Source organism: Podarcis gaigeae (genome assembly GCF_964106915.1).
Source record: "Podarcis gaigeae genome assembly, chromosome: 4".
NCBI lineage: Eukaryota > Metazoa > Chordata > Lepidosauria > Squamata > Lacertidae > Podarcis > Podarcis gaigeae.
Window position 1 is genome coordinate 14,552,352 of NC_139677.1, and position 24,556 is coordinate 14,576,907.

The window sequence follows — 24,556 nt, forward strand, 5'->3', positions numbered from 1 at the left end:
TAGTCTCCTCCTACTCTCCTACCCTCCTACTCTCCTACCCTCTTGCGCCTTCTGCGCAACGAGGGTGTAGGCAGCGGAGGACCCTTACTCTCCCCGCTGGTCCCCAGCAAGGAGTCATGGGACCGCCTCGCCGCTTCCCCCATCTGCCCCCCTTCTCCACTGGTGCTACGGTGATTCTCTTCCCCAGAAGATGGGCTGCCTCTCCCCACCCCGGGACGCTCTCTGGAACCCCTCCGGAGCCCGCTCTCTCCCTCTGGCCCTGATGGCAGTTCCCTGACAACCTCCCATTGTTGGATGCCTCAGACACAGAATGGAACATCGGTTGCTCCCCATGGAAGTTCCTTTAGTTTTGGCACGTACAGGCCTCGTGCCTAAGCTTGGCGCTCCGTGTAACACTTTCACAAAGCCAGTAATTCCTTCACCCTTGTTGCTTGGCCTGCTCAGGCTCCTACACTCCTACTTCCCTTCTCTATTTATACTCTTCCAGATACATTTTGTCTCAGGTTTGGCTACAGGACAGAATTGAGGGATGACTCCCCTCCAGGACTGGACTTTGTGAAGAAAACAAGGTAACGCCAGTCCCTTCATTCCTGAGCAAGTGCAGACATACTAATCCATTGTTTAATAACTCCATACACCAAACCGAACAAACCTTTGTGGTGATTAATCAGCGTCCGATTTCCCATCAGCCATGCCACCAGACTTTCTTCCAGTTCCATCCATTCTTAACGGCTATTTTTTGTGCCCCGGATCAGCATAATCTTCCTAGCCAAACATTGCATGGAATCACATGTAAAAAGCTAAAATCCCACCAGTCAGTTGCTTGAGGAATAGAATGGGAGACTGGATTTGTTCCCTCCCCATGTTCCTCCTTCCCCAACAAACCAATTAGGCTGGGTTTTTACTTTTGAAAAAAGGGCTCTGCCTGCGATGTATTGGATCAGAATCAGTGTTATTTTTACCCACAGTTCCCTCTCTTCTCTTTATGCCAACTATATGCAAGTGAAATTTGTAATTTCTTTCCCTGTTCTTTTAAAGGCTTCTTCTGCATGGTTTCCCCCCTCTTTCTCCAGCCTTTATGTCTTCATTTCTGTGTGTGGCTGTTTGCTTATTTACTTACTTAATTTATACCCTATATTGAAATGCACGAGGGCAGCTAACAAAATTAAAACGGCAAAAAGCAATTGCGTGAGAGCTTTACACTGCTGCGAAGAGTGTAGCCTGCTAGGTCAATGAACTTATCTGTCTGGTCTGTGATGTGCTTTGTCCCCATGGTGATCCCCAAGGAGGATACTGGTATGTCAGAAACAAATCCACATTGGATGTTTTGCCCCATCTCTGGAACTTCCAGTCAACAAAGCCAGGCATGTCTGGAGAAATACTCCCTTTATGCCCCACCCCCCTCCCTCACAGGCGTTTTGGATGTCACAATGACTTTCAGATGCAGTCTGCTGGAAGGTTCAGGAGACAGCTGACAAACATGCTAGGTATCAAGGTGGGTCTTCAGTGAATTTATTTCTAGCTCCTCATATCATTTTCTTTTTGAAATAGCATCAGCAAGAGCTGCACACGACTTTTTCTGTCTCTTATAAGTGTCTGTGCACCCTTAGGATATGCCCACGGAAGAGATAAACTTCCCAAACAACTGCTAAAATAATAATACAGTGGTACCTTGGGTTAAGTACTTAATTCGTTCCGAAGGTCCGTACTTAACATGAAACCATTTTTAACCTGAAGCACCACCTTAGCTAATGGGGCCTCCTGCTGCTGCCACGCCGCCAGAGCACGATTTCTGTTCTCATCCTGAAGCAAAGTTCTTAACCTGAAGCACTATTTCTGGGTTAGCAGAGTCTGTAACCTGAAGCGTATGTAACCTGAAGCGTATGTAACCTGAGGTACCCACTGTAACAGAAAGAATTGATAGATAACCTAAGCATCTATTAGAAGACAAAAAAGCCCCGCAGCCATTCATCCTCTTGTGAAGGTAGAGGGTTATCCATAGGGTTATGGATTTCCATTTGCTATTAGTCCTTTGAGCTGGAACTTTTAAATGAAAGAAAATAGGAACTAATCCAATAAACATTTTTTAAAAAAATTAGTGAAATATTGGAATATTTTAGGTCTCATTTGAGATCAATTCATTCTTCCATATTTGACACCTTCAGCTTACGTCCCAAATTGAGAAGTACAAAGCACGTAGTGAGAACTGCAGTGCAAGCAACATCTTCTATAAGAAGAGGATAGAAGAACTAGGCCAGAAACTGCAGGAGCAGAATGAACTCATCACTACGCAGAAGCAGCAGGTCTGTTCATATAATATTGTTACGTATCGAAAACCCCAAAGCAGAGTGGAACATTCCTTTTTGAAATAAAACAAAACAAACCCTTGAAAAATACAGATCGATTTTCAGCTACTGTACCATATTTTACCAACCCATACATTTCAAATTGTGTTCTTACAAACAGTGATCCTGATTTCTTCAGGGCCTAGGGCTGTTAGAGAATGACTTCCCCCAATTTGCAGCCCCATTCACAGGGGGGAAATGGGGGGGGGGGAGAGAGAGGGTTATTTTTCCAATTTGGGAAGGGAGGGGTGGGTTAAAAATTTCTGAAGGGAAACATGTGCTGTGCTTTTGTTTTGCAAAAAGACTCCTTCCGATTGCCCCTCTCTTCCTCCCTTGTCTGGGGAAGTGATATCCTGGTGAGTTTATTCACCACTTTGCTCTAAGGATGCCACGTGCCTGGCCAGCAAACTAGCTAGTGCGTCACTTCCTGCCCCCAGGACAAGGAGCGGGCAATAGGAAGGAGCTACTTTGTTAAGGTTAAAAAAGAGGAGGGGGAAATTCCCTCTCTTCCATTCAACTCAGTTGGTCAAACTGGGAAACAGTTTTAGTATTACAGACGGATTCTATAGCATTGGCTGCAACAGACCTTAAACTGGCACAGAAATAGCATCCAGTGGCATTGTATTGATGGGATGTTCAGAGCACTTAAAGCAACCTCGCTCCTACGATCAAGCCAAGTTTGATCATGTTAGGGTTCTCATTAAAAGGTAAAGGGTAAAGGGACCCCTGACCATTAGGTCCAGTCGTGGCTGACTCCGGGGTTGCGGTGCTCATCTTGCTTTATTGGCCGAGGGAGCCGGCGTACAGCTTCCGGGTCATGTGGCCAGCATGACTAAGCCGCTTCTGGCGAACCAGAGCAGCGCACGGAAACGCCGTTTACCTTCCCGCCGGAGTGGTACCTATTTATCTACTTGCACTTTGACATGCTTTCGAACTGCTAGGTTGGCAGGAGCAGGGACCGAGCAACGGGAGCTCACCCCGTTGCGCAGATTCAAACCGCCGACCTTCTGATTGGCAAGTCCTAGTCTCTGTGGTTTAACCCACAGTGCCACCCTTGTCCCAGGGTTCACATTAGGCTGGAACAAAGGTCCCTCTCCCTCTTTCCAGCCCCTGAGCCACTCCCACAGTCGTTACCGGAGCTCTGGCTGGGGCTGGCTTCAGATGTTTGAATCAAGCTGCCGCCTCTTTGTGGGTAGGGAGGGTGCAGCTGGGCTAGTTGTCCAGCCATCAGGGGCTCTTAGGTCAGGGGACAAAACAATCCCACCCTTCCCTATAAGGCCTGCACATGCCCACCTCACCTTATCAAAACAGCAGGGATTCAGCTCGTACCACCCCACAAATGATAATAGTCATCTCCTTTCTAAATCTGCACCTACGCTTGACTCTCTCTGCATTTCAGATAGAGAAACTGGCTACAAAAAAATCAGTGGAAAGCGTCAAGTCATCTGATGGTAAGTGGCAACAAGAAGGACTTTAAAATTCCTCTGTTTTTATCTGCTTGTTAATCATTGTTCTCTTAACAAATTGTTCCAAAGTATATAATTCAACAAGTCATCTTTTTCTCTAATTGCTTTGAGAAAGTCTGTTGAGAAGTACAAGAATCTCAAACCTATATTTCTTTTCTTTCCCAGTGAAAACGTCAACACAGAATGTTGTTCAGCCCAAATCCAGTGTATCGTCCATGCATGGTAAGTTTTTGTAATAGATACATACATTTTTACTGAACTTCCAGGATGACAGCAAGTAACAGCTAAATTTAATTAACACAGCAAGTTTTTTTTTAATTGAGAGGTCTTGAAAAGATCACTGTCATGGTTCACAGTGGTAAATATAACACATAGACATTTTCTTCCAGTGCAATACTTCTTTCTATTTCTAGACAAAACTGAAGCTTTTTTACTTGGAATGTGAAATTCCATTGTAGTGGAATCGACTTATTAGTTAACTGATTTTGTTACCAAATGACATCCGCATCTAAATTTAAGGCACCTAAGAATTGGTGCCCGAGGCATCAATTTACCTAATAGTTGAGCTGACCTTGAATAAGCCATAATAATTGGATTGTAAAATAGCAAACAACCTCATTACATTTTGTTTTATTTCAAGTGGTCTCTTAATTTTAAAAAAGCATCACCGTGAGGCTTTCAATTAAAAAAAAACATTGACTGGAAAGCCCGTTCACAATAATTATTTTATGAAGACTTTGCACCATGAATGCTACTCTAGTGTTTTATGCTTTGATGTTTTAATCTATATTTTAAATTTTGTACATAGCTTTATTTTTTTGTAAGCCACTTTGAGACCCAGATGTGGCAATATGCAGGGTGTAATAATAGTAAAAATATTCATTATATGGCAACTGCACTTTTCATTTCACATTTGGGTTGTTTGAATGGTCACTATGTCTCCAATCTCGCAGATATATTTATGATCACAAGGGCTGTGTTTGGACATAATACTGGCTAAAAACCCTAGTTAAGCAAAGTAGTCTGTGCACAAGCTGTGTGTTGGTACACATAAAAATAATTTTATTATTTATACCCTGCCCATCTGTCTGGGTTTCCCCAGCCACTCTGGGTGGCTTACAGCATATATAAAAACATAGTAAAACATCAAACATTAAAAACTTCCCAATAAAGGGCTACCTTCAGATGGCTTCTAAAAGTTATGTAGTTCTTTATTTCCTTGACATCTGAAGGGAGGGCATTCCAGAGGGAGGAGGCCACTACCGAGAAGGCCCTTGGTCTGGTTCCCTGTAACTTTGCTTCTCGCAGTGAGGGAATCAGTGGAAAACCCTCGGAGGAGGACCTCAGTGTCCAGGCTGAACGATGGGGGTGGAGATGCTCCTTCAGATATAGCTCATGCACTCCCCGCTCTCCTCCTTTCATGAGATGAGGAAACAAACCAGCATGCCATAGAGTGGCTGGCTTAGCATAGCACCCAAACCAGTTCTCATGAGTACCACAATTAGGAAGCCAAGAGCAAACTCTAGATTGTAGATCATGGATCTCCAAAACAAACCACAACCACAGTTTCAGATGTAATACTAAGCTAGACATTCCACGATGTGTTACCCTGGAAGGGAGGGGTTAACTGTGGTTTTTGGTCAGCATTATGCCTGAAGACAGGTATAGATTTAATATCTTCCAGTGGCAGCAATCTTAGCGCATTATAGCTCCTAGTTCAACTAATTGGGCTTGGAAAGGTAAAAAAATGGAAGGAACCTTCTTCACCGTTTTATCATTCATTGTTTTATCAGGTCCATTTCCTCCACTTTGGAGAGGCACCAGAGTGATTGTCTCCATTAAATTTAAATCCATACCTGTAATTTCAGATACTCTTCCGACTATACTAAGAATAATAAGCCTTTTCCAGTTTTCGAAACAACTTGGGTATTCATTTTGGATGATTTTGCTGGTGATTGTCTATTTTATTTATCTCTGCAGGTCTTTTCTATCTCTCTTTTTATCTCTTCCTACCTTGTTCCACCCCCCTGCCTTTTTAAAATTAATTTCAAAATTATGCCTTAAAGGGGAAACACTACTTTTCCTACTTTCTAGCAAACAAGACCATGATTAGTAGAGCTGCATTGTGTTTTCATTCAAATGAAACAGCTAAAATAGGCAGTGTCATCTTGATGAGTGAATAAATTTAATATAGTATTCGAGTTTTTCTTTCTTTTGCAAAATAGAAGTTTTCATCTGATATTCATTTCTGCTTTTTGGAGAAACAAGCTTAGATTAAAGCATTCATCACTGATCTTTTTTTGTCTTCTGTGGAATTAAATGAAACAGATCCATTTCAGTACTTAATTTATTTAGATTTCTAGCTCATTCTAAAATAAGGGCTTAGGGAAGTAACTGCACTAAAACGAACTATGACAAAAGCTGACAAATAAAAATGGTTTTTATAAAAAATGCTACTTTAAATAAAAAAATACCTTAAATCATCCTAAAATGAAACAAACACATAACCTTGGATGCATTAAATTTGTCAAAAACTGGATTTTGTCGCTTGCGGGGAGAAGGTTAGTCTTGTCAAAAGTTCAGTTTAAATCAACAGGATTTGACTTGCAATTCTATATCTATATAAACACCACTAAATTCAGTGGAACCACTAAATTCAGTAGACATTATTATTAGCTTGCACTGTTAGAGCAAAACTCGACATGGCATGAGAGCTCTATGAAGCGATTCCCTATTGCCTCTTCCCCACTCCTGCACAAACAATCTACAGCAGCGGTTCTCAACGTGTGGGTCCCCAGATGTTGTTGGACTACAACTCCCATCATCCCTGAGCTCTGGCCTTGCTAGCTAGGGGTGATGGGAGTTGTAGTTCAACAACATCTGGGGACCCACAGGTTGAGAAAGGCTGATCTACAGGGCATGTGGCTGCATCTGGGGGAAGGTTTGCTTAGTTAACCTTTTCTTTCCAAGCCATTTCCTTAATAGATATTATGTCCTGATGCTTCCTCCAGGAAAATGACACGGGGTGAAAGAGTTAAGCCCACTGCCTGATCCTCTCCCTGCCTGGGTTGAGAACTCCCAAGCTTCTTGGGGATCATTCACAGGTGACTCATGACAACCATGGGGCTGCCCACTCCCATTCCTGTGATGGGTCACACTCTTGTCATGGTCAGATGTGCCTCTGCATGCTTCCCCGTCCTTCCCTCTGAAACCTCTGGTTCAGGAGTTGCCTTCCATGCATGGTGAGCAGGGAAGAAGTCCAGGAGCCTAAGACCTAGCATCTATCTCACTACACATGGAGGTAAGAGGGGAAAGTCCCAGGTACGGCCAGAGGCTTACTTTTGTTCTAACGCTAAAGACCTACAGCCACTCCGCTTGCAGGTAAAGCTGAGAAACAACTGCAGCTTAATGTGATGGAAAATATTTCACTTCCTCCATTCAAATTGCTCCAGAGAACAGCATTCGCTACCTTAAACACATCCCTACAATTTGAATAAAGTTCTATCACGGGTAATGACATTTTTACTGAAGTTAGTGGCTCAGAAGAACAAATAAACAAATGCAGCACCTCCATATAAGCTTCTGCGTAATTGTCACCCTTTGGACCTTTATCTTGACCTGCTTCTGTCTGTCTGTCTGTCTGTCTTTTTGCTATTCCTCTGTTTCCTGATTATTAGAACAGGCCCATTTGGTGCACATCCTGGAGCCCATAGAGGAGCTTCCAGAGGATGGAGAAGGTAATGGAAGGGCCGATCAAAGCATCTGTGGCCTAACATGGGAAATGTTTACTAGGAATACAAATGTACATACTTATATGGTTTCCAGAGTATCATCACATAGGCATGTTTTTGTACTGCATGGTAAATTACATTTTCAAGCCCTATGCAGAGCTAGGCACCGCAATATTTCCGCCGTCACCTTCCTGAAAGTAGATTGCTCCTCCTCCTTTCCACTAATTCCCACCACCCACTTCCCCAAAAAGGCAGTTCCAGTCCTTCCCACACTTCTGGGCAACTCCGACTGTACCACTGTTTCAGTTTCCATATAGTGTGGAACTGAGAGAACAAGATGCGAGCCTGCTTGTTACAGCTGTTTCTGAGCAGTGGGAGTTTCATTTTAGGCTCTTCCTCCTAGTAGAAAATTCATACCCAAACGCAATTGTCATCTTCTTGCACCTCTTCACTTTCTTGCTGGGATGGTCAACATGGACCTCAGCTCCCATCATTCCTGACCATTGACCATGATGGCAGGGACTGATAGAAGAACAGTGGCGCCTCGCAAGACGAAAAGAATCCGTTCCGCGAGTCTCTTCGTCTAGCGGTTTTTTCGTCTTGCAAAGCAAGCCCATTAGCGGCTTAGCGGATAAGCGGTTTAGCGGCTTAGAAAAAGGGGGGAGAAGGGGGGGAAGTCGGAAAAACTCGCATGACATTTTCGTCTTGCGTAGCAAGCCCATAGGGAAATTTGTCTTGCGAAGCACCTCCAAAACGGAAAACACTTTCGTCTAGCGGGTTTTTCGTCTTGCGAGGCATTCGTCTTGCGGGGCACCACTGTAGTAGTCTAGCAGCATTTGGAGGGCACCATATTGACTGCCCCCATTCCTATGGTACTTCCTTGCCTATGTTGGTGATTGTTTCAAGACGAGTAGGGTTGGCAGGCAGGCCTTGTGAGCACAGATGCCTGGAACATAATAAATTGCTATTATTCTCTTGTTGCTGTTACTACAGTAGCTCTTTCCGGCAGATAAAGTGTTTTCTTCTTATCTTTTATCCTTGCACAAACCAGTGAGATGAGAGTCCCCAGTGTTTTTGATGGCCAAGCAAAGATTTGAACTTTGATTTTCCACAGTCAAGCTATAGTAGTAGTAATTATTATTATTATTATTATTAATAATAATTTTTATTATTAACCCACCCCACTCTATCCAATTCTATGCAAATTAAAAAGCCAGATTAATCGGGCAGAATTAAAAGTGGCCTTATGATGTGCCTATGCTTATGCATATAATGTATTTCAAGAAAGGTTTTAAGTATTGTTCTGTGGTGTTGTGTTTTATATGTTTATGTGGTAAACGACTCTGGAATGCTATGGGATGAAGGGTGGTTTAAAAATGAAATAATAATAGGTTTCTAACTTTTTAATGTAGTTTTTTGAAGGTAGTTCTTCTCTTTTGCCTCTTTAATTGTTGTGGGCTTAGCATATATTGATACTACAGTATCGTTGTAAAGAAAACTGTCTGTTCTGTTTCAGAAACAGAGAAACATGAGCCCAGAGCAGGGAGGAATAAGCACCATACAGCACATTCTTTGAAGAGCACTCCTTCAGTACCAAGAGAGCTGAGATCTGTTTTGGAGCAGACCCTAGCAGAGAAACTGGAATCCTTGGGAATTAAATCAGTAAGGTCACTTTATAGTATTTAGGTGATCAGAAGATGCTTCTCTCCCTTTTAGTTCCTTAACTTCCTCTTTCAGTCAACCTGGGACAATCAGCAATTCAAAATCACTGAGGGCACCAGCGTTCTTCTTGTGCTTTTTCTTAGACTTTAGTGTAAGATTGCAACACCTGCAGTAATGTGTTTGTTCTCACTTGTGTGCAGTCTCACACTACTATTGGTTATACTTACCCTCAAAGCAAAATTTATGCCTGTATCTTGTTGATCAACACACTCCCATATTTTTTCATTTACGTCCACCAAGAGACAGGGAAGGGAGAAAACACGGGCGCAAACATTTAAGTTCTACGAATTTCAACTGAATTGTCACCTGTTACAATAAGCCGCAAACCATGGCCAATGAGCATGGCTGAATTGCACCTGCTTTGGTCCTCCTTGCTAATGCATAGAGAAAACAAATCACGACCCCCGGATTTGCATGCTGCCTGAACCAGGGATCATGGTTTGCTTTGCTTAAACAGAACTCTCAATAAGCTAAGAACAAATGTTGGCTTATTGTGGTTTGTTTGGAGTAGACACAATGCAAATCCCTGGTTTGGAAGTAATGCTAAGCCAGGGATCATGGTTTGTTTCCCTCCCGACATGACCTGGGAGGACTGAAGCCAGCACAGTTCCCTCATGCATGGCTAGTCATAGTTTATGGCTTACCACAATGTGTGAACATAGCCAGCAACTCATTAATGTGTTTAACTTGGGTTGAATTATGCATGTTAAGTAACATTCAGTTTAAATCTTCAGTAATGAAGTAGTAATTAGAAGGATAAAAATCTGTTTAGTTTGTAAAGAGAATTTCACATACTGAGAGTAATAGTTTACTGGGGAAAATCCTCATCATTCCAAAGAAATAAAAAGAGGGAGGTAAGACCACCATTTTTATTTTTATTTTTATTTTTATTTTATTTATTTATTATTTATTTATTTAAAAAATACTATTTCTTTCTGGTGGAGGAAACATACCAAGTTTAGAATTTTCTAGATAGACTCTGAAGACAAAATTTCCCATAAATCTCATTTGTTTACTGGATTCAAAACTGGGATTTTAGGGAGAAGTGTGATTATAATCTATAGAACCACCATCTCATTTAAACCAATCTTGCATTTCTTAAAACACAAATACAGAGTCAGAGTTTGAATAATACAGACATTAGGAAGATGACACCATACTTTTAGGAAAAGAAATGCTTCTTAAATAGTGCCACCAAAAATCACATAGGGTGAAGATGTCAGTGCCATTGAATAAAAAAAGGTAAAAGCCTCCACCAAAAGTAGAGAACCTTCTTTCTGTCAAGGACCACATTTCCTTGGGGTTAATCTGCCAGGGGCTGGAACGGGTTGGTCTCTTTGGTAGAAAGGGAGGGATATAAAATAAATGGTAGACAGGGCCACCTGTTCTCTTTTTCTGCCTGTCTCTCTTTGTTACACATTTGCTACAGCATCATCTTGTAGGGTCCACACAAAAGCAGCATCTTTCCCATGGATAATTTGTATGATTTTCCAAAACGCGTTTCTGGAAAAGGGAAGCAGTATTGCTTTTTTAAAAAGCAGAAAGTGATTTCCATTTTGTTTCCTGCATATCAGAATGAAACTTTTCATCTTTCGCAGGGAGTTCATGGTATCCCAAGTGATCATTTGAACAGGGTCTTAATGTCTGTGGAATCTGCTAGAGAAGAAAGGAAGAAACAGATCCCCGACATTCACCTTATTCGGGAGCAGCTCCAGCAGCAAGTCAACTTCAGGGTTATGTCTTGCAGCAGACTTTATTCCAGTTCTTACCTTTCTCCAGAAGGTGTGCTAACTTCCCACCCCTCTCCCTGCCCCAACCACCCCACTGCTTTCAGATGTCTGGAGGTCAAACCAGCATGTTACTTATAACTCGAGACAACGTAAACGTGGGCCTGCTTTCATGTGCAGTGTGTTAAAAGTTTTGTTAACAAGTTAATGTTCAAAAGCAGATCAGCTGTTTGTCTTTGGACCCATTAATTAATTGGTGAGCCATTTACATTTTGGTACCAGCGTTGTTTGAGGGCAGTGGATGAGGGCAACATTTGGACTAGAAAACTGGTCCCTAGCTCATGTGGAATCTGAAGTAATTTTTTAATGAAATGATTTTAAAATGTTGTCTTATTTTATTGTTGTTAGCCGCCCTGAGCCCGGCTTTGGCTGGGGAGGGCGAGATATAAATAAATAATTATTATTATTATTATTATCATCATCAAAGAGGAGCAGGTATGAGCTTCCTCAGAATCTGCCTGAGTCTCCTTAAGCAAGTCATCACCACAGTTTTATGGCCCCAGTGTTGAACACATTCTCTGACACAAGATGTCTGTGTGAACTGCAATCGATAATCCTTTCACAGATTTACTTAAACTTTTGTTAAAAACTCCCAACTCACTTGTTTAAGGACTACGTGTTATTTAATTAGCAGTTTATACATTCTTGACCAAAGCTACTTTACAATGTATAACTGCTTATTCATAAAAAAGTGGAAATCCCGCTACCTGAGGTATTGACCAATCGGATATTACATCCCCTTAGCACATTTTGCAACATGCTTCTAGGCTTAGGGGCCAGAGGGCACTTTTCTGGCTCAAGATGTAGAGCTAGTGCCTCTTTTGTGAAACCTGTGCCCAATACAGAGAAACATTACTAACATTTCTTGTGAGCACAGCTTTCCCCTGAATTCTCTGTTATTCATTTGAGCATTTTTACCTCATCTTTCCCTTGTTGTCATTGTCGTTGTGTTTAAAAAATGTGCACTCAAGGAGGCTTGCAGTGTAAAAATTGAAAAAACAGTAGCAAAAAACCAAACAAACCTGAAATGCAAAATAAACAGGGACAGCTAGGTGACTTTCTGAAATTTCAAAGGAACTCAGAGCACAGAAACAGCCAAATGCCTTCTGAAATGAAAATGTATTCCTGAGATGATGATGAAGAATAATAATCAAGGAGGAAGCCAGGCAAGCTTCCTTACTTGGGCAGGTCTATTAGACACAATTCAGCCAGCAAAGTAGAAACTAAAGATGTGTCTGTTTTTCTTGTTTCTGCTGATATTGTTCTGTGGGATATATCTTTGCTATTATTGTTGTTGTTGTTTGAATTTATATACCACCCTATACCCGGAGATCTCAGGGCAGTTCACAGAATAAAATCAAAATATAAAACCACAAAATACATAATCAAAATAAAAACAACAACCCAATAACCCCTCGCCCCCCAAAACACATTTTTAAAAAGGGCATAGGATCCTCACAACATTTAAAGTAATATAATTAAACCTGGACATGAGCCACTCATTGGAATGACCATGATCTCAGAAATGTCTGTGGCAATATTTATTGGCAACCAAATTGGCCAGGTGCCTTTCTGATACAAAGACAAAAATAAGAGTGGGAGTGGGGGAGGGGGGAATTAGCTTTGGTTGTTGGGCCGATGTAATACTATTGCTTCATCTTCCGCAAGGGAAAGGCCTGTATCTAATGTTGCAAACAAGTCCTCTTTGCTGAGTTTCATCTACTTTCTTCTTGGCACTGTTTCTACCGCTGATGCGCTTCCACCAGAACGTTGTTTTGAGTATTTATAACCTGTGTTTCACTGCAGCTAAGAACAGGGTAGCTCACTTGGGAGGTTCGCTGTCAACTATGTTACCCAAAGCAGCAAAACGTCCATCGGTTGCCAAACGCCCAACCGTACAAAGACCAGTCGCTGCTGAAAACACCCCCACACCAAAGTAAGAGGAACTGTTCAGTAAAGTTTTGTTTGGGGTTGTCCGTATTATCGGAATCAGCCTTGTGGGCCAATATGGTGGAGCACCTGAACATGTCTGTATTATTCATCCGCTGGGAGAGATGCACTGGCTGCTGATTGGCTGCAGCTCCGTATTGTTACTAACACAGAAAGCCCTGAGCAACTTGGGATCAGGTTACCTGAAAGGCCCCTGACCCTGCATAGATATTTAAAATTTCTTAGATCAGGGTTTGCCAAACTTGGGTCTCCAGCTGTTTTTGGACTGCATCATCCCTGACCACTGGTCCTGCTAGCTAGGGATGACAGGAGTTGTAGTCCAAAAACAGCTGGAGACCTAAGTTTGGCAAACCCTGGCTTAGATCATCTGGGGAAATTCTACCCACCACTCCACGTCCTGTAGAATATTTCAGAGCATGTCCATTTTTTGCCATTGCCCCTGTTCTGTGGAATGCCCTTCCCTCTGCCATACATGACACGTCTATTAGTTGCTCTCTGCATCTTTAGAAGATGTATCATTTCCTCCCGGCTTTCCCAGGGCTCTAAGATTGGATCCTGTTATTTCAGAGTTCTCGATTTTATAATATTGTTTTTATTATGATGTTGTGTTCTTTTGGATCACAATTTAGGGTTTCCCCAAATTTTTCAATGTTAAAAGTTTGTAAATGCTTTTAAATAAAAGAGAAAGAAAAAAGACAAGAAACGAAAGAAAGGAAGTAGGTGTATTGATTTATTTCCTCTGACCCCTCAAAAGTATATTTTAAGAAGATAGCGAGACCATCATCCTTCTGCAGGGAAGGGAGTGATTAAAAAGCATTTACTATATTATGTCTGCATTGCAGGAGGTTGGACTAGATGACTCTTGGGACCCCTTCCAATTCAACGATTCTATGATTTAAATATATTTGTGACATTCATAAACCTCTTCTGAAAGGCAATTGCCCAAAGCAGAATACAGAATCTGAGTACAGAGTACAGAATCTGCAATATATTAGATAAGAAAAGTTGTAATTTTTGTTATTGTTCCTTCCAGAACCAAGAAGAGTGCTTTGGGAGATGAAATCCCCAAAAAGCTGCATAGTATTACGTAAGTCTTCCGTTTGGTTTCTGTGCACAATATTCTGAACAATGCAAAGACTAAATGTCAAATTGTAAACATGGCACTTCACCTAAGGTTCAGGTTTGCCAGTTGCTTGAAATGGTGAGGCAAAGAATTGGGGGTGGACAAGTAAGCAATAGAGGCAGAACAAAAGAACAGGAAGGGGAGAGACAGTGCAGGATACCACCCCTAAATGGAAGTGCTGCTACCACTCCTCTAATCCCTTGGCCTTCATCAGAAACTACTCACAGATTTCTACAACCATGGTGGCTGGAAGTCTCTTTTTTTAAAGACACGGTGAATCAGATTGTGTAGTAAAACCCAAGACAGATGTATAGCTATGCTTACTTTGCGCATGCTTACTATAGGTATGGTCAGGGGTTCAAATCCGCACAACGGGGCGAGCTCCCGTTGCTCTGTCCCAACTCCTGCCAACCTAGCAGTTTGAAAGCACACCAGCGCAAGTAGATAAATAGGTACCACTGCGGCAGGAAGATAAACAGCGTTTCCATGAGCTCTGGTTTCTGTCACAGTGTTTCGTTGTGCCAGAAGCGGTTTAGTCATGCTGGCCACATGACCCGGAAAGCTGTCTCTGGACAAACACCGGCTCCCTCGGCCGGAAAGCGAGATGAGCACTGCAACCCCATAGTAGCCTTTGACTGGACTTAACCGTCCAGGGGTCCTTTACCTTTACATTTACAATAGGCAGATGCTCAGAGAGAGCCTTGAACCACGGTGCACTCTACCTGCTTTTCAAACTGGATAAAATGGTTTGGCTGCATAGAATCCACCTTTATTCGAAGGACCTAAAATGGCTTTCCACACGTTCCTTACTGTGTATGGGATGTTTCTCAGCAAAGACTCCTTTCTTACTAGTTTCAAAACATGGGGAGAGTTTAGGTTGATGGAAATCAACATTCTGTAACCAGTTTTCTTGAGAATGGTGGCATTGTGGATTAACTTATGCTGAAAATGGTGGTCCACCATTTACCTTGTGGTGTGGACAAGGATCCTAAGATGATCTTAATCAGAGGTTTGTGACTTCCCTACCATTTTCCTGTTGGATGAAAGGATTTGGAAAACCTGGGCAAAGTGTGGCTAAGGCAGTACCATGTTTGGCAACAGTTGGGTTAAATCAAGGTCTTGCCGCAGCGATGATGATAATAATGGAAGGTGACTAACCAATTTCCCTCCCCCTTAGAACCCCACCATTTAGCTCAGAGGAAGAAGTAGAAGAGAATGACATCATGCAGTCCTATATCTCACCAGAATTGTCTCAGCCTCAGGCATCCAAGAGCAACATCAAAGGCAGCTTGTCAAGATTTGCAAGCCAGAGTGATGTGAACTCCATGGAAGAAGAAGAGGAGGAGGAGGAAGAAGAGGAAGAAGAAGAATTCAAAACAAGCCTTAAACCTTCAAAAAGTAGGGAAGCTAATTTTGTAGACCACCTTAAGGAGGAGCACACCTATGGGGAAATGCTCCTCTCATGTTCACACCAGGATCTGTGTTCACCCCATGGTCTCCTTTACTGTGGCTTTCTATCCTGTGCTCAGGATTGTGCTGAACAGCTGATAATCATACTGGCCGTTAACCAGTGGGATTAATTAAAAAGAAGCACGTAGAGCGAACGGTGAAAAGGAAATCATATTTTGACACACTACTAAATGTTAAAGTCTGAGGGGTTGTAGCAGAAGGACAGGGTTCTTGGGCAATTCCCACTGCACAGCTGCTGCCTAGACTAATATCATTGATTTACGAGTAACGTCCAAGATGTAATCAGCACAGTAGCTGAAGACTCACGGGGCAGTCTACCAATCTCATCAGCCATCATTAATCTGGGTTTATTTTATTTTTTAATAAAACTAAAATGTGTTGGAAGATTTGTGCTTCCCTGGACCATTTTGTTGGGGAAAAGTAAGGGGACGTTTTTATCCCACTATATTAAAATTGGCTAGAACAACAGAGCACCTCAGTGGCAGAAATCAATCAATTTATTGGGATATTTTTGTCTTGGACTCTTGATTGTTTTCAAAACAAAAACCTACAACGCTGGGTTACTTTTTGCTAGAAGAAATATTTACCCTAACATGTTACACTGGCACCCCAAATGAGATAAATAAGCACCCCAGATGTAAAATTGAGTTGGTTTTCTTTGGATTATTTGTGTACTATAAATAGCGAGTGACTGAATTTTTTTTATTACTATGCAGGCAGATTTTTTATTACTATGCAGGCAAAGATGTCCTATAATTATTGCATTATAGGTCTACCTCTGTGTTGATTCTGCAAGGAAAAGTGTACTGGCAGTGTAATTTTACACCCGAAAGTCTGGGTTAGAATTAAGCATTTCAGTTCTAAGTTGCCCATATCCTGTTTTTTTATTGTGTAGGTGCATTTATCCAAAGAGGGACTGTCCAAATCGAAAAGCTTCCTCCGAACCAAGGAAAGGAAAATGAATCTGCTGAAGTAATTAATGTTGGCCCCGTATCTATTCAAAAGTGTGTCCAAGAAGTAAAGGTATTAGATTTTATTTGAAAAAGACCTATATACATCGAGATACAGTGGTACCTCGGGTTACATACGCTTCAGGTTACAGACTTTGCTAACCCAGAAAGTGTTTCAGGTTAAGAACTTTGCTTCAAGATAAGAACAAAAATTGTGCTCCAGCACCAGGAGGCCCCATTAGCTAAAGTGGTGCTTCAGGTTAAGAACAGTTTCAGGTTAAGAACGGACCTCCAGAACGAATTAAGTACTTAACCCGAGGTACCACTGTATTATTATTTCTATTTTCTTATAATTGAGGGGATAATTTACTGGTGTAAGAATTTCCTTTACAAATCACTGTCTTGTTTTCAACCACTTTGTAGTCGCTGATAAAGATATTTGTGGCTGGTATTAATTCAGTATGATGATCTTCTGGCTTTGAAATGCAATTCAGGGATTTATTTCTTTTCAGTGTAAGTAAGATTTACACTGTAAGTACAAGTCACCCCCCCTGGATTTTTAAAACCTGTATCCATGCCAAAAAAAAAAAAAAAGGTTCAGGGAGCTACTGCAAAAGCAGCAGTCAGAGCATGAGAAGTAAAACAGAGTATTGCAGCTTTGCCCACCTGCCAGGTAAAAGCTATTTGACCCCCTAACTGCACCACCTCCTTCTTTGTTTCCAAGCAGGTTTCAACCTTTGAAAGCCTTTACTAGTCTAAGCCCAGCATATAATCTGTGAGAGCATTCCTTCCTATATGGACCTGCTCAGAATTTTGCAAGAAAGCCTAGTTCAAGGTGCTATCTATAAATGTAGCTCTATATGAACTAGAAAATTGAAGTGCAGGATTTCTTTAAAAGAAAAAGATTTGAGGTGATCGCTCTCTTTCCTTTTGTCACTCGTGGCAAGGAAATCTGGAATCTTAAACCTTTTCCATAAAATGCTCTCTCACTGATGGAGGAGAAGAGGCCTTGTAGCTCATAAGAATAAGAATTTTATTATTTATACCCTGACCATCTGGCTGGGTTTCCCCAGCCACTCTGAGCGATTTACAGCACGTGAAAAAATTGAAAAACATTATAGATTTTAAAGATTTCCCGATACAGGGTTGCCTTCAGATGTCTTCTAAAAGTCAGAGAGTTGTTTATTTCCTTGACATCTGATGGGACATAGGTAACAGAGCAGACGTTTTATAGGGAGCAGATTCTAGGATCAATCCCAGAGCTCTCTGGTTCAAAAGGTTAAGGTAGCAAGTGATGAGGAAGGTCTCTTTCTGCCTGAGACTTTGGAGAGCTATTGGTAAGAAAGTAGATCACACTGGGCAAAACAGACAAATAGTTTGTCTTGGCATAAGGAAGCTTCCCATAGTGTGTAAAAAAAATAACAGCAGTTTAAATTAACTTTGAATATTGTTACTAGAGGCAGGTCCTCACTTGCATGCGATCTAGTTGCGCACAACTACACACACGGGTGACACTGGGAACCCAGAAGTGGCAGGTAGCTCATGAAGAGATTCTCCCCAGAGCCTGAAGAGGACGTCTTCAATCTCTGGATAAGGTGGCTTTTCTCCTCAGCGGAGCTTTGTTGAGGCTGCTCAGCTGACATGTGGGAAATCGATGGCTGCTGCTGCGCTATCCCGCATGCCAGCTGTTGGGGTGTCTGAGCAGCTTTAACAAAGCTCTGCTGTGTCTCCGGTTTGCGAGGAGACCCACCCTGGAGCCCAAAGAGAGCTCTGGGGAGGGTCTCATTGAGAGCCATGAGGACTCTCTAGGGTGCTTCGTACTAATGCACGTCCCTTGTGCACATGGGGGCCCAGAACGTAAGTGGGACCTGAACAGTGGTACCTTGGGTTACATACGCTTCAGGATGCAGACTCCGCTAACTCAGAAATAGTGCTTCAGGTTAAGAATTTTGCTTCAGGGTGAGAACAGAAATCGTGCTCCGGCGGTGCGGCAGCAGGAGGCCCCATTAGCTAAAGTGGTGCTTCAGGTTAAGAACAGTTTCAGGTTAAGAACGGACCTCCGGAACGAATTAAGTACTTAACTCGAGGTACCACTGTACTGCTTTTCACTATAGCTGTCAACTTTTCCCTTTTCTTGCGAGGAATCCTATTCAGAATAAGGGAATTTCCCTTAAAAAAGGGGGAAAGTTGACATCTATGCTTTTCACACCTTCACGACGCTTTCTAATACAATAAAATAGCGGTCAGTCTTGTCAAAATTAAGAGCTTTAGTACAATCTTATGTGTGTTTGCTCAGAAGTCAATCCTATTGGGTTTAGTAGGACATAGGTTTGTATAGAATTAACATCTTAGTGTCCCATTGATTTCTTTGTAGAATTAAACACATGTCTGAACGCTCTCATGCTGAAAGGGAGGACATGTAAAACAGTTTAACTTGGGTGTTACTGTGCCTTTTTGTTTTATATGTAGGTCATGTGTGTGTGTTTGTGTGCATGCAGTCTGTACATAATTTAAATGAATTTTGGTATTTTGGCTCCATGTAGCATATTGTAGTCTATCAGTAGAGGGCACTGCAGCCTTTCTTCAAGCAATATAATAGCTATTCCTTAAGAGCTCTTTTTGCCTTGCCACAGGGTTTGGCAGTAATTCAAATAATGTGAGTATTTTGGTCTGCTCTCTTCTCAACCTATTTAAAAAGCAAAACCCACAAGCACAAAGAGAACAAATCACATCAATTGTTTTTTCTTGTGTTGTGTGTTTCCAGAAATCTTCGCTCTTTAGTAGCTGAACGTGTTGACGTCCATCGTCTTAAGCAAGCAGTTCCTCTTACTGGATCTGTGTACAAAAAGACTAGCAGATAACTGTTCCTAGATTTAAGTTTTAAGAAATTCCATTTGTTTCTTAATAGTTTACAGGCGTTGAGGAGGAGGACGACGAAGACTGGGATTTATCATCTCTAGTAGAAGATGAGAAACCATCGCCAGCAAAAGATGAACAACCTTTGTTAGCAAAAAATGAAGAACGTTTGCTGGCAAAAGATGAGAAGCGTTTGCCAGCAAAAGATGAAAAAGTTAAGAATGCAACTGCTGTTGAAAAGAAAGATTCGAATGCAGCATCCACAGTCCATGCATGGGGAACTCCATGCGTAGGAAAACCAACAAAGGAAGAAGGTACATTCATGGGTGATATCAATTACTAGTCAATAGCTCTGATGTTCTCAGCCATAGCTGTGCCAGGTTCCCTGGGTGCTGACCTTTAAAGCCCTAAATGGCCCCAGCCCAGTATACCTGAATGTGCGTCTCCACCCCCATCGTCCAGCCCTCATACACTGAGGTCCACCTCTGAGGGCCTTCTGATGGTTCCCTCACTGTGAGAAGTGAGGTTACAGGGAACCAACAGAGGGCCTTCTTGGTAGTGGTGCCCGCCCATCAGATGTCAGGGAGATAAACAACTATCTGACTTTTAGAAAACATCTGAAGCTAGCCCTGTTTAGGGAAGTTTTTAGCGTTTGATGTTTTGTCACCTTTTTATTTATTTATTATTATTAATCTGTTGGGAGCCTCCCAGAGTGGCTGGGGAGGCCCAGCCAGATTGGCGGGGTATAAATAATAAATTATTTTTTTTAATTATTATTCTCTGCAAACCCTGCCTGGAGGGAAGGGAAATTTGCTACCAAGGTCAGAGCCACTGGGGCTATGGGCAAGGTTGATTCAGACCTTTGCGGCTGCAGTACAGAAAAGACTATTTACCTGTGTTGTGTCTATCCTGCTTCTTAATTTCAAGAAAATTTATTACCACTTACAAAACCAATAAGATATAATAATAAAAGTGCTAAAATGCAACAAAACACAATAACATAATCTTTCCTAAACATGTATAAGGACTATAACTATGAAATTTAAGAAACTTCATCTGATGTCTACACCTGATTTTTTTTCTTTATTTTTATGGGGGGTGTTTTTTACTAGGGACAGTGATAAAGTGATTGGGGCCTTTCACTGTTCCCAACAGTGGTGGTTTTGATCCCCTAGGTGTCTGTTCTTATTACATAGAACAGTATTTTCTACAGACCACAGTAAAACAGTGCTCTGAAACCAACAGGACCGGGCACATTTAAACCTGTGGTTGGATTGTGGTCACCCTGTTCGGAATAACTGAAAGCAGCCAGACAAGGTGTTAGGCTTCTTATATGGTGGTGCATTTGACCACAGAAATTAATGCACCTTAACTGCTCTGCTGGAGGGCCTGTATTATTCAGAATGAACTTTGGTTTAGGTGAGATGGGCTGCTCTGCTCCATAGGCTGCTAAAAAGAGTTTGGATCTGGTGCAACTTAATGCCCATTCAATTTACAGCTGCTTTCCTTACACTAACTTCTTCCCTGTTTAGGGAAGTTTTTTAATGACTGATGTTTTCATGTATTTTTAATCTGTTGGAAGCTGCCCAGAGTGGCTGGGGAAACCCAGCCAGATGGGCGGGGTATGTCATATATTATTATTATTATTATTATTATTATTATTATTATTATTATTATTATTATTATTATTTTCTGCATAGGCTTGCTCCTTAAGGAAGTCTGAAAATTCCTATGTCAGACTTTGTTTAAAGGAGATCAAAATTGTTCTAAATTGTTTTCAGGAAGACCTTCCTACATCTAAGAATGGTAGAGCACCAGAATCTGTTGTAGAAGGATGGTAGCATCTCTGTCCTTGCGTATCTTTGAAAGCTAATTTTGCTGTTTCCTTTTTAAACAGTCCTTCAAGATGAAGATATGAGCACAAAAAGCAGCTCACCCACTATCACAGACTGGAGCGACGCTTCGGTTATTTGATTGTTGCAGATAAAACCTCATTCCAAAGACAACAGTCTCGATTCCTGTTCATTTTTTTCTTGTGCGTTAGCAAGGAACCTTTTGTTTACAAAACTCTGGTATCTTTAGTTGATTTAATTCAGGGCCGATTAATACTTCACTAAATCTCCACTTTCAGGTAAGAAGTGTTCATCAATAAACAGCATTAACTGATCCAGTATTTTAAGTAATCTTTTTAAAAAATACAAAAACAGTTTATACATAACTTGATATAAAATGTGAACATTTTAAATAAACTATTTTAACTCAAAGGTTACTTTCTTCCTTCACAAACACACAGAAAATTGCAATGAAATTGGCATCCCTCTGGCGGCCAGAGGATCCCGTTGATCTCTAGTGGTTCCCTGAACAAAAGAGGGGTTGGCTTTGTAGGAGAACACCCCTGCGCATCTCACCAACTCAGTATATTTGGCCCATCCTGTCCATGTTATTAGGACATTTACAAGGCCTTGCAAGCAATACTTAACTGCTGAGACAATGCATAACAGCTGCACCAGTCAAGCTAAAACCACAAAAAGTCTTGTAGCACCTTGAGGACTAACAAATTCATTGTGGTGTTATGCGTCCGTTCCCAGGTAAGCATGGCAGCTAGATACTTGCCTGGTGGCAGTGCTTAGAAATTTAAATGCTTTGAGACACTGAGACCAAATGCAGCCTCTGCACATCCTTGCCTTCTTCCGCTGCTTAATACTGTATGTACAAGCAGAACTTGCATATTCTGTCTTACAGCAAGAAGAAGAAATTGACCGAGAGGGCTGGTGGGCAAATAGTGCCAAGACTCAGCCCCTGCAACCTCAGTGACTTGGAGCGTTTGAAAATATAATCAGCTTCTGTAGATGAAAAAATGCCATTATTGACATATTTGCTTGAATCAAAATCTGGAATGAATGCTGGAGGGAGAGGGTAAACCTTGTAAAAACGAGGACATTTATCCAAGGTCAGTCATGTGTCCCTCCTTAAATAAAAATAGCTTATTGTCTTATGATATCCCCAAGAGAGTTTGGCCAGTTTCAGAGATTTGTGGCTGTAAGTTCTGGAAGGAGAGGGATTGGCCTTGTGTGACAGAATCTCAACACTATCTGGCAAGAAAAGGTTTCAGCCCATAAAGTTGAAGTTTTAGGAACCAATGTCTAAAATTAGGGTTGTTTTTGCACAGCATAAAGGGCTTGGATTGTGTTTCTGTTTACTTGGCTCACCTTTAGAGTAGGCATAAAATAGATAGCACAATCCTATGTAACGTCTTTCAAATTGAGCCCAAGGTCAACCACCCATCTAGTGCCCATCAGAAAATTAACCTGTGGTGCCTTGATCTCCACCAATTAGCCATAACCAATAGGACGTGACTTTATTTGTAAATATGTTCTTTTTTTTTACAGAAAGCAAAAAAATGGCAAATGATTTACATATATAATTTATGCATAACATCAGTACAAATCTTAAAATGAGGGAAGAGGAAAATTTACATCAAGTAGGTAAAAGTTCATTTATAAAATATTCTTATTTCTGGTGCTAACGACACCAGAAATCTCCCTTAAAAATCATTCTGTGAATGAACAGAACAAATGTGATTTTTAAAAACAACAACAGGCTGACCCTTGGAGTCATCTGGCTACACGTAGGCGTTTTTGTCGAAGTGCTTTGGAGGGGCTCTAGGCATTTTTAAGTCTGCTGAGCCATTGCAGCCCTTTGTTCGAATAGACATCGCGGAAGCTGCTCTGTTGTATGTATATCCCATCCTGAAAAATGAGAAAGTTACAGTTTACAGCTCATTCTGCAAATACTGGCAGATATTTTAAGAGCAAACCCCATCCTTCGTTAGAAGGAAAAAATGTCTGACATGACCCTACTCACTGTCAGTGCAAAGTGCTTAAGGACTATTCTGAGAAACTACAGTGTTGAATAAAAATACAGTGGTACCTCGAGTTACAAACACTTCAGCTTACAGACTCCGCTATCCCTGAAGTAGTACCTCGGGTTAAGAACTTTACCTCAGGATGAGAACAGAAATCGCGAGCTGGCTCTGTGGCAACAGCGGGAGGCCCCGTTAGCTAAAGTGGTACCTCAGGTTAAGAACGGTTTCAGGTTAAGAACAGGCCTCCGGAATGAATTAAATTTGTAAGCAGAGGTACCACTGTAGGGGCAAATTCAGCACAAATTCTTAGTCAGAATTTATATTACACTTCTCAAGGTTCAAAGCAGTTCACTAACATACCAGTTCTCATGTGATGCTAAGAAAAACTATGGCTGACTGACTCTATTTTTTTAAAAAAATAATTATTATTAAAGAAACATTACAAACATAACTAGAGTGCCTCTGGTGCAGGATTCCTCAAACTTGGCCCTCCATATGTTTTTGGCCTACAACTCCCATGATCCTTAGCTAGCAGGACCAGTGGTCAAGGATAAGGGGAATTGTAGTCTCAAAACATCTGGAGGGCCGAGTTTGAGGAAGCCTGCTCTGGTGCCTTGGCTTAGTGTTCTGCTCATGGTTTGTCTCCCTCTAGACAAAGAGATGCAAACCATGAGCCTGGGTTCAGACATAATGCTAGGCCAAGCTACGACTTAGCCCTGGCTAGCATGGCAAAAGCAGAACTTGGGCAGAGCACAAGAGCAACCATCTTCACTTGGAGAATCTACACTTTTATGTATTTGTGCTGAGCTACAGTTTGGCGTGTCGTTATGTCTGAACTAAGTTACTATCTTCATAACTTTTTTTTTTTTAATCTATCAAGCAGATCTGAAGCACTTCCTTCTCTAGACAGGCAACTCACAATTTACACTGGGGTTACGTCCCAAGGTGCCACACGTTTAAGTGAAATCGAGTATATTTGAAACACCATTGAAAAGTCTCTGCCCTGGCCCCACCCCTTTTTGTGACGTTTTCAGGTCACTTTCGGGTTTGGCACGATGCGCAAGTGCCCTATCACAAACATATTGGACGCACCTAAAATGATCACTGCCTGTATTGGCAGATTGAGGGCTAAGCAACTTGCCTTCAGCCACTTAGCAATTTTTTATAACGACGTTTTTCAGTTCATTATCTAACAGTGCACTCCTATACATGTCTATACGTGAGACTTACTTTTGAATAAACATGTCAGTTGGGCTACAATCCTCTACATGTTTACCTGAGAGTAACTTAA

General features: G+C 41.6%; 2 protein-coding genes across 7 annotated transcripts in view; one reads left to right on the forward strand and one right to left on the reverse strand.

The window, feature by feature from the left end:
- DZIP1 (DAZ interacting zinc finger protein 1) overlaps positions 1–21,406 on the forward strand; it is a 31,929-nt gene extending 10,523 nt beyond the window's left edge. For 2 of the 4 annotated variants that reach the window (XM_083735268.1, XM_083735266.1), the window contains 12 exons: positions 1,442–1,495; positions 2,166–2,303; positions 3,745–3,796; positions 3,977–4,033; positions 9,059–9,204; positions 10,863–11,046; positions 12,858–12,987; positions 14,035–14,088; positions 15,302–15,522; positions 16,490–16,617; positions 19,453–19,714; positions 21,298–21,406. In XM_083735268.1, the coding sequence (XP_083591394.1) occupies positions 1,442–1,495; positions 2,166–2,303; positions 3,745–3,796; positions 3,977–4,033; positions 9,059–9,204; positions 10,863–11,046; positions 12,858–12,987; positions 14,035–14,088; positions 15,302–15,522; positions 16,490–16,617; positions 19,453–19,714; positions 21,298–21,374 (1,503 nt within the window). In that variant the 3' untranslated portion in view covers positions 21,375–21,406. The remainder of the gene's footprint in view (positions 1–1,441; positions 1,496–2,165; positions 2,304–3,744; positions 3,797–3,976; positions 4,034–9,058; positions 9,205–10,862; positions 11,047–12,857; positions 12,988–14,034; positions 14,089–15,301; positions 15,523–16,489; positions 16,618–19,452; positions 19,715–21,297) is intronic. The other 2 variants (XM_083735265.1, XM_083735267.1) reach the window with 1 other exon arrangement.
- A 1,337-nt stretch (positions 21,407–22,743) lies between these two features.
- CLDN10 (claudin 10) overlaps positions 22,744–24,556 on the reverse strand; it is an 89,605-nt gene continuing 87,792 nt past the window's right edge. For all 3 annotated transcript variants that reach the window (XM_083735380.1, XM_083735379.1, XM_083735378.1), the window contains one exon: positions 22,744–23,149. In XM_083735380.1, coding sequence (XP_083591506.1) covers positions 23,023–23,149 — 127 coding nt within the window. In that variant the 3' untranslated portion in view covers positions 22,744–23,022. The remainder of the gene's footprint in view (positions 23,150–24,556) is intronic.